Source organism: Bufo gargarizans, chromosome 1 (assembly GCF_014858855.1).
Source record: "Bufo gargarizans isolate SCDJY-AF-19 chromosome 1, ASM1485885v1, whole genome shotgun sequence".
Classification (NCBI taxonomy): Eukaryota; Metazoa; Chordata; class Amphibia; order Anura; family Bufonidae; genus Bufo; species Bufo gargarizans.
The window spans coordinates 423,890,436-423,905,034 of NC_058080.1; the positions used below are offsets into that span (position 1 = coordinate 423,890,436).

Sequence of the window (14,599 nt, forward strand, 5' to 3'; positions counted from 1 at the left end):
TCACTTTTTATTCTATCTTGTTAGGGGCAAATAGGGAAAAAAAATGCAATTCTGGTATTTCAGGAGGAAACTTGACAACACAGGAGATCCACCTGCAATAAAGAAGTGATCCCATGCAGTGCTCCAGTTCTCTTATCTGGGATTTATTAACCTGGCTGCAGAAATGAAATTATGTTGACAATACGTGACTGTTGCAGTCGGTCAGTGGCCTCACAGGGGCACCGAAGAGGCCAGTGATTGGCTGCAGCAGTCATATGTTGTCAACTTGATATCAAGATAAAGAGATCCCAGCTAGGAGAACCAGAGCAGCTGTGCAGGATCTGCCAAGTAAGTAATTATCATTTCTTTCTTGCAGGCAGATCACATGTCTCATCTGGTTCCCACTTTAGCTTCCAAAGTAAGTGGAAACACTTACGTTTCCAAAGTAGAATGACAAATCCGAGAAAACAGACGTCTACTATCTCCATTTCAGCTAGAAACAGGAGGTGGTCCTTAGCAAAAGGGTTAGAGGGAGAAAAAAAAATGGCTGCTATTTAATACTACCGTTCCACTGCCTGGCATTCCCCAGCAAAATCAACTGTTTGCTGGGGGTGCCACAAGGGGAACAGATCAGCTGATCATTCTAGGGTTCACATCTTTGATGGGACAACCTCTTTAACAGATGGAAATCATATTTAGTCATTATTGCAATGAGAGATAAGCCAAGCATAATACAACATACGGTATCTATTGTGCACAATGGCATCAAATCAATATTATATATTTTATAATTACTTAAAAACTTTTTTCCTTTAGGGATCTCCTGCAACCAGCCAGAACCAATAGAGAATGGTCTCATTCATGGCACAAGCTACTTTTTTGAAGATGAAATTTATTATAGCTGTAACCAAGGATATGAAATTCATGGTCCAAGCCATAGAATATGTCATGTGGATAAACAATGGCGCCCATCATCTCCTACGTGTGTGAGTAAGTAGCTAAGAGTATCTTTGATTTAAAGAAACAAAGTTCCATATGTTTAAAAGATTTCTTGGAGTGAAAAGAGTAATGTCACATGAACATGTAATGAGCTGTAATTTTGCAACTCTACATGTCCTAACCTAACACCATCAAACAGGAATACGGCAGAGCAATTCAGGGTCAACAATTTGTACCGTATGCTTACATCTTCAATATCTTACATCCATTCAGTTGTAGCATAGATAACAAATGACAAAAAAATAACCTATATAGAATATGTGTTGTCAGAAATTGATACCAGTTTTTTCCACTCATTGTCCCAACAGAAAAAAATGTTTAGTTTTTTTTAGTTTTTCCTTTAACAGATTAATCATTTTGATCAACAGCATTTGTTGTTCCAGTGTCAAGAAAAAACAAATGAATCAACACCAGACCAAAAGAGTCATTTTCTCCTGACAGGAAACTGGTGCATGGAAAATTTATGACCATAACACGGACAATAAAATATCAATTTTTTAACACATTGGAAGTCAACGTGATATTCTGTTAGTTTCCATAAGACTTTAAAAAAGACTTTTTTGAACTTCAAGTATATGATATGCTTTAAAGAGAAACAGTCAACACGAAATAAAGTGTAAACTGCAAGCAGCATGTTATAGAGCAGAAGAACCTGAGCAGATTGTATATAGTTTTATGGGGAAAAAATAGCAAAATTTGAAATGTATACACTTAAGGCCTCTTGCACACGAACGTGTGCTGGCGGTGCCCGTGCTGCGGTCCGCAAATTGCAGTCCGAAATGGATGGGCACCGACTGTGGGGATGCCACATGCGGATCGTGACCCTATTCTCTTGAATGGGGTCCACGTTCTGTCCATCCCGCAAAAAGATAGTTCTATCTTTTTGCGGTACGGAACCCCACAAAAGCACTCCGTAGTGCTTTTGTAGGGTTCCGTTCCGTGCCTTTGTTCCGCATCTCCGGATTTGTGGACCCATTTAAGTGAATGGGTCCGCATCCGTGATGCAGAACGCACACGGCCAGTGTCCCGTGTATTGTGAACCCGCTGTATGCGGGCCGCAATACGGCCACGGGAAACACACAGCCATGTGCAAGAATCTGTGTTCTTTTTTACTTCAACTGTACATGGGGCCATCTTATCAGTGAATGATAGCATTTTCTCTGTGTATATATAGATAGTTGTCAGTAACTGATAAAACAGTCCCTGTGTACACAGGGGCTGTCTTATCAGTGACTGAATTCTCTGTGTAAGTGTGTATACATAGATAGCTGTCAGTCACTGACAGTAATACACGGAGAAGATGATACCAGTGATTGATAACAATCCCTGTGTAAGTGTCTATACATAGATAATACATAGATAATAGTTGTACACAGGGGAGTTGTTATCAGTGATTGATAGCATTCACTGTGTAAGTGTATATATATAAATATGTCAGTCACTAATAGTTTTACACAGGGGAGGTGTTATCAGTGATTGATAGCATTCTCTGTGTAAGTGTGTATACATAGATGACAGTCACTGATAGTTGTACACGGGGGAGTTATCAGTGATTGATAGCATTTCCTGTGTAAGTGTGTATATATAGATAGCTGTCAGTCACTTATAGATATACACGGGGAGGTATTATCATTGACTTATAGCATTCTCTGTGTAAGTGTGTATCTATAGATAGCTGTTAGTCACTGATAGCTGTACACATGGAGGTGTTATCAGTGATTGATAGCATTCCCTGTGTAAGTGTGTATACAGAGATAACTGTCAGTCACTGATAGCTGTACATGGGGAGGTGTTATCAGTGATTGATAGCATTATCTCTGTAAGTGTGTATACATAGATAGCTCAGTCACTGATAGTTGTAAACAGGGGAGGTGTTCTCAGTGATTGATAGCATTCTCTGTGTAAGTGTGTATACAGAGATAGCTTTCAATCACCCTCTGATATGCGCATCAAAGTATTTGATGCTCCAATGCTCTCCTTTGCTTGGGCTGAATCACACAGGGTAAATGTTTTTTGTGTTTCTTTTAGATCTGACAACTTACAGGGATCTCATGGGGAAAGCCAGGCGAAGGCTTCTGCCTAGCAGTGAGCCCAGTGACGTCATCTGCACTAATGGGCGGGCTTTGGTGCTGTCCTAGCCTGTAAAATGACTAGGAGAGCACAAAAGCGTTCCGATCAGTGCCGGTGATGTAACCGACAACACTGCTAGGTGGAAGCCTCCGCCTAGCAGTGTAAAAACATAAACAAAAAAACCTTGCCCTTTGTGATCAAGCGCAGGGCAAGAGAGAGCATCAGAGGATGAACTGTTTCGATGCTTCTATCAGAGGGGCTGCCTAAGTGAAAATGGGGATATATCCAGGTTCAGCTCTGAACCCAGACAACCCCTTGAAGTAGTCCATGCAGGAAATAAGGGTGTGCAATATTATTTTTGTTGACTTGAGGTTGAGGAAAGAGTAGACTTGTGAAATGTTTTGAGGTTGGAGTGACAGGAAGCGACTGTGTGGCTTACAGTACATGGTGAAAACACATCAGGAAGTGGATTTGTGAAAAACTGAGGAAGCGGCAAGCCATTAACAGTAATATGTGTGCTAACAGACATTAGATGAGGCAAAGATGAAGATTTCAGTTTTCTTCATATTGGGGTTTATGAAGTAAAGAGAAAATAAAGAAGATATGGCTGAGAGACACTGTAAAAATCTGAATAGCTGGAAGGTGAACTCTGGCCCAGATAGGTACATTTAAGTGTTATCAGCATATAAAGCCAACTTGTACTAAAAGCTATGGGCCAAACATATACCTGGAAAACAGTAAGGTTCCCTAGGGTTTCCAGGACAAAGCCTTGAGGGACAAAAAAGAGAGAAGGTTAGACAGCTAAGTGGTGTATGAGTGGATACACTACATTTACGGTTGGTGAGGTATGAGGTGATCCAGAAGATGACCAAGTCAAGAACAAATGTTATATTAGCTAGGCTGTTTTCCTTATTGTTAATTAAATAACTCTGTTGTACTGCTCTGCTGGTTTTAGGTGTTGTGTGTAGGCCTTATCCATCTTGAGTATACAGTAATAATTTGTAATAATAATCATGCTCAGAGTGTCTAAAGCATATTATGCATGACTATAGAAATTGTAACTATAATTACCCACTTTGTGCAGGACTGTATACTGAACCAAAGACTTTGGTTTGGGGTTTAATAGTATTAAAAAACATTGAATTTCTCATTCTAACAGCATGTTTACACTGAAAAAAACAAACACTGGTTTGAAAGAAAATCTGCAGCAGAAATCCAAGTCTGACTCTCAGATAAATGTTGTGGATTTCCAGCTGGTACTGCTGCTGATCCATGAACTGATTAATAGTGTTGAGCGAGCATGCTCTGCCGAACTGCTGTTCGGCTCAAGCATTGCTATGCTCGGGACATCCGAGTGCTCGGCCGACTACTGCGGGTACTCGAGTACAATTAAATACAATGAAAGTCAATGGGAGACCCGAGCATCAAACCAGGCACCCCCTGCTCTGAAGAAAGGAGGGTATCTGGTTCACAAAATAAGGTTAAAATTGATGGAAAGTTGGAAACCCCATCAAAATGGTTTGGAATGCGTCTTGGACTCCTATTATCTACGACATACAATAGACAACCACACAAAGGCTATATGCCAAAAGCCAGGTATATGCAAGCCAACAATCTATCCATGAGACAGATGACAGGCTTAGTCAGCATACCTTACAATGGCAGCCTTGTGCACTATGAGATATTCCAAACCAGCTCTCATCCGACTAAGAGCCAGTAAGCCTCAAAGTTACTTCAGATCTGTTGGATGGCTTGGGTGGACCTGTGCACCTAGATCAATATCACTAGGGAGACAAAAAGTTTTCTAATTGTCCTAACATAATAATCAATAACCTTTCTGTACGGTTTTGTCATGAAAAAACTCATTTGCATAAACATTGTTTGGAATGTCTCATAGTGCACAAGGCTGCCCATACCTGGCTTTTGGCATATAGCCTTTGTGTGGTTGTCTATTGTATTTTGTAGATAATAGGAGTCCAAGACGCATCCAGCTATCCTCTTAATGCTGTTTCCAAACCATTTTGATGGGTTTCCATCAATTTCTGACCTTTTTTTGTGAACCAGACACCCTCTTCTCTTCCGAGCAGGGGGTGAATGGGGTTCTCCCGTTGACTTCCATTGTGCTCGGGTGCTCGGTAGAGCACACGAGCATACCGATGTGTTTGTCCAGAGCACACAAGCACTTTGGTGCTCGATCAACACTACTGATTAAGGCTTCCCCTTTTTGCCATCTATTTAACATATACAAAAAACATATACATTAACAGGGTGATGGCATACAGTGGGCATAGAGGGCTATGAAGGATAAAAAAGCGTGGTGTTCTGCACTTTCGTTTTCTTATTTGTACAATGTATCCATTAAACGGATGTTAAAAATGTGATGTCAACCAACCTAAGCCCCATTCAAAAGGTAGTTATATCTTCATGTGAATATTTGCCACAGTTTCCACATGGAAACCACCACAAGAATTGGCTATAATCCTTTTTTTTCCTGTGAAACAGATTTCAAATTAAAAATAATGTGCCCTTTAGCACAAGCTGTAACTAAACAATGCTGTCTAACTAGCTATTTTATGTACAATGATCTCAAAAAAGTCTTTCTTTTCAGAGACCAGATGTGAAATCCCAAATGATTTACAAAATGGACGCGTTGAGTATGAAAGTAATACTGTCCGTAGCACTGTAAAGTACCATTGTAATAGTGGGTATAGTTTGGAAGGGGAAGATGTTGCCAGATGCTCAGAAAATGGAAGATGGAGTCATCCTGCGCCTCTGTGTAAACGTGTGTGTTTATATTATTTATCTTTTCACGCATATTCCTGTCTACTTCATTTTTGTACTTTGGATGGCATGCAGATCAGATTCAGAGGATCCTATTTGGTTCAGTATCACATGGCTTATGTGTATGGTACTAATACTGTATATTTCAATGTGATAAGGCATATAACTGCATAAAAGTCTGAAATTATTTTTATTAAGATTTTTTTACATTTTGTAAACAAATGAGTTTTCGTAAGGCTACCTCCTTTTAACTACACTCATTGACAAAAAAAATACATAGCTCAATTAGATAGAAATGTTGGATTGCTGCAGAAATGAGTGTGCAGTTATGTCTCAGACAAATATGTAAATTAGTACAGTGTGGCTGCCCCCACTGCCCTATAAAAAGGCTCTCAGGTGATACTTTTGGGTAGTATACCTCTTAGTGAGAGATCATTGACTGCTAGAATTAACTGTATGACACACTCAAAGACATGTTGCCTAGTTAAGAAACTTTGAGAGGGGGTATATAGTTGGACTGAGAGAAGCAGGATGGTTATTTTGATGAATTGGCCAGTATCTAGGTCATTCTAACCTAGCTGTTAGGAGTTGTTGTGAGCAGTGGTTATGCAAGGGCACTCACAGATGGCAAACAGCCCTAGACAGACCATCAGTAAGAGGATTGTTTGTCCTGCATACAAGAACGTGTAGCTTCCACCATCTCATTGTCCAGACACAGGTGACACCTTCATTACACTCCCTTGTCTCTTCCCAGACCTTTTCCAGGCACTTAGTAGAAGGTAATTTGGTGTCACAGCATCCATTATGTGTCCTACCATTGACAGACAGCTACTGTAGCATTCATTTGCAGTGTCATGAAAATGAAACCTGGACTGCTACAGACTGACATGGTACTGTCTTTAGTGACCAATCCAGGTTTTATTTGGGGTTCCACGATGGTCAAGTTCAAGTATTGAGCCTTGTGGCGAGAGCTTCAATCCTGCCTTTGCTATGGAGTGACACACTGCTCCACCTGATGGTGTGATGATTTGGGGAGCCATTGCATATGACTGTCCGTTCAGGACACCCTGCACGTGTGCTGCCTCTCATGGCAGGGCTACCAAAGACCATTTTTCAGCAAGACAATGATTTCCTACACACAGGAATGGTTGCCTACAAATGTTTCCAACAGATTGCAACACTTTCTTTCCCTGCCCAGTCTCCATATTTATTGCCAATCGAAAATTTAGCATTTATGGGACCAGCTTTGGCAAATTTGATTGTGCAGGATCTACAGGCTCAGCTTTAAAATCTGTGGGCAAATGTGCCACAGGATACTATACAGAACCTGGTCACATCTTGGATTCAGGCTACAGGTGGCCCAACAGGGTACTAGAGCCTGCAGTCAATTGTACAGTTTTCCCTAATAAACTTATTTTTTCGCTCTTACATTGTAATCACTTACAATCAGGTCCATAAATATTGGGACATTGACACAATTCTACAATTTTTGGCTCTATATACCACCACAATGGATTTGAAATGAAACAAACAAGATGTGCTTTAATTTGAAGGTATTTACATCCAAATCAGGTGAACGGTGTAGGAATTACAACAGTTTGCATATGTGACACCCACTTGTTAAGAAACCAAAAGTAATGGGACAATTGGCATCTCAGCTGTTCCATGGCCAGGTGTGTGTTATTCCCTCATTATCCCAATTACAATGAGCAGATAAAAGGTCCAGTGTTCATTTCAAGTGTGCTATTTACATTTGGAATCTTTTGCTGTCAACTGTCAAGATGAGATCCAAAGAACTGTCACTATCAGTGAAGCAAGCTATCATTAAGCTGAAAAAGCAAAACAAACCTATCAGAGAGATAGCAAAAACATTAGGCATGGCCAAAACAACAGTTTGGAACATTCTTATAAAGAAGGAACGGACCGGTGAGCTCAGCAACACCAAAAGACCCAGAAGACCATGGAAAACTGTGGTGGATGACCGAAGAATTCTTTCCCTGGTGAAAAAAACACCCTTCACAAGAGTTGGCCAGATCAAGAACACTCTCCAGGAGGTAGGTGTATGTGTGTCAAAGTCAAAAATCAAGAGAAGATTTCACCAGAGTGAATACAGAGGGTTCACCACAAGATATTGGTGAGCCTCAAAAACAGGAAGGCCAGATTAGAGTTTGCCAAACGACATCTGAAAAAGCCTTCACAGTTCTGGAACAACATCCTATAGACAGATGAGACCAAGATCAACTTGTACCAGAGTGATGGTAAGAGAAGAGTATGGAGAAGAAAAGGAACTGCTCATGATCCTAAGCATACCACCTCATCAGTGAAGCATGGTGGTGGTAGTGTCATGGCGTGGGCATGTATGGCTGCCAATTGAACTGGTTCTCTTGTATTTATTGATGATGTGATAGCTGACAAAAGCAGCAGGATGAATTCTGAAGTGTTTCGGGCAATATTATCTGCTCATATTCAGCCAAATGCTTTAGAACTCATTGGACAGCGCTTCACAGTGCAGATGGACAATGACCCAAAGCATACTGCAAAAGCAACCAAAGAGTTTTTTTAAGGGAAAGAAGTGGAATGTTATGCAATGGCCAAGTCAATCACCTGACCTGAATATGATGGAGCATGCATTTCACTTTCTGAAGACAAAACTGAAGGGAAAATGCCCCAAGAACAAGCAGGAACTGAAGATAGTTGCAGTAGAGGCCTGGCAAAGCATCACCAGGGATGAAGCCCAGCATCTGGTGATGTTTATGTATTCCAGACTTCAGGCTGTAATTGACTGCAAAGTGAAAGTTTGATTTATGATTATTATTCTGTCCCATTACTTTTGGTCCTTTAACAAGTGGGAGGCACATAGGCAAACTGTTGTAATTCCTACACCGTTCACCTGATTTGGATGTAAATACCTTCAAATTAAAGCACATCTTGTTTGTTTCATTTCAAATCGATTGTGGTGGTGTATAGAGCCAAAAATGTTAGAATTGTGTCAATGTCCCAATATTTATGGACCTGACTGTACATACAGTATATCATCATTACATTCACAAATACACTTTCTTTCAATTACAACAACTCTTCGTTGGTGATTTCTTTGTCATTGAGTGTATAACGTATAATAATGTATAATGTATAATCATTAGCAATATATGTGATTTGAACTAATTTGATCTAAAAAAAATATTGTAGCAAGTGAGCCCAGCATTAATTAGCAGTTTAAGTAGCAAAGCTTAAAGGGGTTGTGTCACTTCAGTAACTAGCATTTATTATGTATAGGAAGTTAATACAAGACACTTGCTAATGTTTCCATATTGCTTCCTTTGGTGGCTGGATTCATTTTTCCATTACATTGTTCACTGTTCGTTTCCATGGTTACGGCCACCTTGCAATCCAGCAGTATACTGTAGGAAAATGCACTAGTCGATGTGCGGTCCCCCGATCCTGCCCCCAGAGAGGCCAATGCTTTTTCCTGTAGTGTGGAAACAACATTCACTGCTGGACAGGGTGGTCGTAATCATGGAAATGAGCAGTGTATAATGTGATGGAAAAATGAATCCAGCCAGCAAAGGAAGCAATATGAATAATAACAATACATTAGTAAGTGGCTTATATTAACTTCCTCTACGTAATAAATGCTATTTGCTGAAGTGAGAAAACCCCTTTAATCATGATGCCATAGCCAACAGATACCCTTCAGGGTTTACATATATGTCATGCTGTTCTCTCAACCATCTCTTATTATTTGTTTCATTTATCTTTGTTTCCAAAATAAAAGAACAAAAAGTAGGAGAAGTATACAGTATTTTACGAAAGTGAGTACAACCCTCACATTTTTGTAAATATTTTATTATATCTTTTCATGGGACAACACTGAAGATATGACACTTTGATACAATGCAAAGTAGTTAGGCATCTTTCACACTGGCGAGTTTTCCACGCGGGTGCAATGCGTGAGCTGAACGCATTGCACCCGCACTGAATCCGGACCCATTCATTTCTATTGGGGTGTGCATGAGCGGTGATTTTCACGCATCACTTGTGAGTTGCGTGAAAATCGCAGCAAGCTCTATATTGTGCGTTTTTCACGCAACGCAGGCCCCATAGAAGTTAAAGGGGCTGGGTGAAAATCGCAAGCATCCGCAAGCAAGTGCGGTTCTGGTGCGATTTTTACACATGGGTGCTAGGATGAAAGTCTATTCATTGTATTATTTTCCCTTATAACATGATTATAAGGAAAAATAATAGCATTCTTTATTACAGAATGCTTAGTAGAAGGTCATCTGAGGGTTGAAAAAAATAAATAAAAAATAACTCACCTCCTCAAATTGATCGCATAGCTGCTGGTCTCCTGTTCTTTCTTCAGGACCTGTCAAAGGACCTGTGGTGACATCACTGTGCTCATCACATGATACATCACATGATCAATCACCATGGTGATGGACCATGTGATGAGCACAGTGGTGTCGCCACAGGTCCTTTGACAGGTCCTGAAGAAAGAACAGGAGACTGGCAGCTACGCGATCAATTGGAGGAGGTGAGTTACATATTTTATTTTATTTTTTTAACTCTCAATTGACCTTTTACTAAGCATTCTGTATTAAAGAATGCTATTATTTTGCCTTATAACCATGTTATAAAATTTACAGAATACTGAACCGAAACCCGAACTTCTGTGGGTACCAAACATGCCGATTTTTCTCACGCGCGTGCAAAACGCATTAAAAAGCTTTGCTTTCCAAATTTGGTGTGCCCTCAAAATAACTCACTACACAGCAATTAATGTCTAAACCGCTGGCAACAAAAGTGAGCAAACCCTTAAGTAAAAATGGCCAAATTGTGTCCAAAGTGTCAATATTTTGCGTGGCCACCATTATTTTCCAGCACTGCCTCTTGGGCATTGAGTTTAATGGAGCTTCACAGGTTGCCACTTGAATCCCCTTCCACTCCTCCATGACGACATCACAAAGTTGGTGAATGTTAGAGACATTGTGCTCCTCCACCTTCCAGGATGCCCCACAGATGCTCAATAGGGTTTAGGTCTGGAGACATTCTTGGCCAGTCCAGCACTTTTACCCTCAGTTTCTTTAGCAAGGCAGTGGTCGTCGTGGAGGTGTGTTTGGAGTCATTATCATGTTGGAATACTACCCTGGGTGCCAGTTTCTGAAGGGAGAGGTTCGTTCTCTGCTTCAGTCTGTCACACAGTACATGTTGGCATTCATGGTTCCCTCACTGAACTGTAGCTCTCCACAGCCGGCAGCACTCATGCAGCCCCAAACCATGAAACTCCAACCACCATGCTTGACTGTAGGCAAGACACACTTGTCTTTGTACTCTTCACCTGGTTGCCACCACACACTCTTGACACTATCCAAACCAAGTAAGTTTATCTTGTTCTCATCAGACCACAGGACATGGTCCCAGGAATCCATGTCCTTAGTCTGCTTGTCTTCAGCAAAGCGTGCTTTCTTGTGCATTATCTTTAGAAGAGGCTTCCTTCTGAGAAGACAGCTATGCAGATCAATTTGATGCAATGTGTGGCAACCTCTGGATATGACACTGAGCATGTGCATGAGCTTCTTTGGTCGACCATGGCGAGGCCTGTTCTGACTGGAACCTGGAGTGGAACCGCTGTATGGTCTTGGCCACCATGCTGCAGCTCAGTTTCAGGGTGTTGGCAATCTTTTTATAGCCCAGGCCTGTGATGGCTAACCTCCAGCACTCCAGCTGTGGTGCAACTATGACTCCCAGCATGTTCCATTCATTTTTATGGAGGTCTGAGAATGGCCAAGCAAGTGTACATCTTGGGAGTTGTAGTTTTACCACAGCTGGAGTGCCGAGGTTAGCCATCACAGGCCTATGCCATATTTATGTAGACCAGCAATTCTTTTTTTCAGATCCTCAGAGAGTTCGTTGACATGAGGTGCCATGTTGAACTTCCAGTGACCAGTATGAGAGAGTGTGAGAGCGATAACTCTTAATTTAACACACCCGCTCCACATTCACACCTGAGACCTTGTAACACTAATGAGTCACATGACATTGGCTAATTGGGCACATTGCCCCTTTTTACTTAGGGGTGTACTCTCTTTTGTTGCCAGCGGGTTAGACATTAATGGCTGGGTGTTGAGTTATTTTGAGGGCACACCACATTTACAGTTATACAAGCTGTACACTGACTACTTTACATTGTATCAAAGTGTCATTTCTTCAGGGTTGTCCCATGAAAATATATAATAAAATATTTACAAAAATGTGAGGGGCTTACTAACTTTTGTGAGATATTGCATATGAGAAGCATTTACTGTATATTATGTATGATGGATGAATGTGTGTACGACTAGTGATCAGTGTGGGACTAATCACATTTCTACATAGTTAGGTAGGAAGAATGCCACAGGAATGCTGCATTTCACATCTGGATACATCTCAAATGTACATGCGTAGTTCGCAAATAAAATGTGAAGAGTCTAATCAGCATGTAAAGCTAATGTAGTGGTAAACCAGTTAATTAACAATATATATACTCAATATATTTTGAGTGGTATAGGCAAATTAAATCATCTCCAAATTAATTTTATCTGCCAGTAAAATCTATTATGCAGTATGTGAAAAAATGGTATGTTAAAAAAATGTGTGCTTAAAACTGTTCAAGAGAAGCTATAAAGGAGGAATTGAAAGGAATATTTGTAGCACAATAAATACAGTAAGGCCAGTTCAATGTCAATAATATTTATCCAGTTAATGTAATTTATATTTGCTTTTTTTTTTTATACCAGCAAACCCTTGTCCTGTGCCATTTGTGATCCCTGACAATGCAATTCTGACCGAAACCGAATTCTATGTTGGCCAAAAGTTATCCATAAAATGTCGAAAGGGCTATCGCCTTACTGGCCAAGCCGTTATAACTTGCAATGCTGATTTAACCTGGACAGAATCAAATGCTAAATGCGAAAGTAAGTCTCATCTTGTACATTTTCACAAGTACATCAATGGATTATGTGCAGAAAGATTTACCTTAAAGTATATCCTACCTGGACAAACCCTTCTCTAAATCTAGTCACCTAGGCAATCAGCTAATTTGAGATGTTGCTAGGGTCTGAAAAGATTTGAGGCCCAATTTCTCGATCCAACCACGATGCTTAAAGCATATTTGAATAGACTTTACATTCAGTGCTATCACATATACAAGAGAATACAGTGCTACATATTATTATTAGGGTGCATTCACATGACCGTGCCGTATTTTGCTGTCCGCAAAATGTAGATCCGCAAAACAAGGATGCTGCCCGTGTACTTTCCGCAATTTGCGGAATGGAACGGGCAGCCCATTCTAGAAATAATCATTCTTGTCCACGATTGCAGACAAAAATAGGACATGCTCTATATTTTTTGCGGGACTAAGGAACAGAACAACAGATTCGGACAGCACACGGTGTATTTTCCGCATCTTTTGCGGCCCCATTGAAATGAAGGGGTCCGCACCCATTCTGCAGAATTGCGGAACAGATGTGGGTCTATTCATATGGTTGTGTGAATGCGCCATCGAAAGTGCCATTAGTTCCATGGAGATTTACAGCAAGAGAGGTTACACACATACCTTTTACATCCAGTGATATCTCTTCTGATTATACATGTTCTCTTTTCTGTTTTTCTCCATTTGATCCAAACAGCTATGATGGCTTCTTTCATCCACTTCCCATCTCTGCAGAGTTTGCCACACAGACTTTTTAAGTTCCTTACTTTTATATCATCCTCCTCTTCCTGGTGCCCCAACAGTGTTATACTGCTGCTGCCTCAAAATACTATATTTAAAGGGGTTGTACAGAGCAGAACCCGGACATATCCCCATTTTTACCTCTCCGGCCCTTCTGATATAAGTATGGGAGCATTTCATGCTCCGATGCTCTCTCTTGCCCAGTGCTGGATCGTGAAAGGCAAGGACTACTTTGTTTATATTTTCACACTGCTAGGCGGAGGCTTCCGCCTAACAGTGTTGACGGTGACTTCATCGGCACTGATGGGCAGGCTGTAGCGCTGCCCTAGCCATTTTACAGGCTAGGGCAGCACTAAAGCCCACCCATCAGTGCCGATGACATCACTGGGCTCACTGCTAGGTGGAAGTTTCCGCCTAGCTTAACCTATGGAGAGCCCAGTACATCACAGGATCTCCTTAAAAAGCATTTGCCCTGTGATGAATCGTGAATCATGAAATGCTCCAATGCTCATATCAAGGGGGCTGCCTGAATGAAAATGGCCATATGTCCAGGTTCAGCTCTGAACCTGGACAACCCCTTTAGATAACATATATGCTATACAGATAGTCCCCAAAGTGCTCCCAATAGTCACACCAATAGTAAAAATTCTCTCCTAGAGTGTCCTTATAAATAAAATTGCCTCCTACAGTGATAATGCTCCCAAAGAGTGTTCCCATTAGTAGTAGTGCCCTCCATATTGTGCAGAATAATAATGTCCCCATAGAACCCCAAGTAGTATATCTCCATATACCCACCAGTAGTAATAAGGCCCCTCCATAAGGTCTCCCTAGTGAAGGCCCAGAAGTTATAATGCCCCCTAAAGTTCCCCCGTTCCCCCATTAGTTATATTGCCCCTTATAGTATCCCCAGTAGTTATAATGCCCCTCTATTAATTCCAGCAAGTATAATGCCCCTTTAGTGCTTCTACTAATTATAATTGTACCCTGTACTGACCCAGTAGTTATAATAGCCCCATATAGTACTCAAAGTCGTTATAATGCCCTCCTGTAGTGTCC

General features: G+C 40.9%; 1 protein-coding gene across 2 annotated transcripts in view; it reads left to right on the forward strand.

Annotated features, from left to right (window-relative positions):
• The window catches only part of SVEP1 (sushi, von Willebrand factor type A, EGF and pentraxin domain containing 1), a 250,409-nt gene that overhangs the window by 188,908 nt on the left and 46,902 nt on the right, over positions 1-14,599 (forward strand). The window contains exons 26-28 of one of the 2 annotated variants that reach the window (XR_006387049.1): positions 796-965; positions 5,657-5,830; positions 12,606-12,720. Coding sequence is in view for 1 of the 2 variants with exons in the window: in XM_044271731.1 (XP_044127666.1) it covers positions 796-969; positions 5,657-5,830; positions 12,606-12,782 (525 nt within the window). In the remaining variant the exon portion in view is untranslated. Of the gene's footprint in view, positions 1-795; positions 970-5,656; positions 5,831-12,605; positions 12,783-14,599 lie in introns of those variants that run through there. The other variant, XM_044271731.1, reaches the window with a different exon arrangement.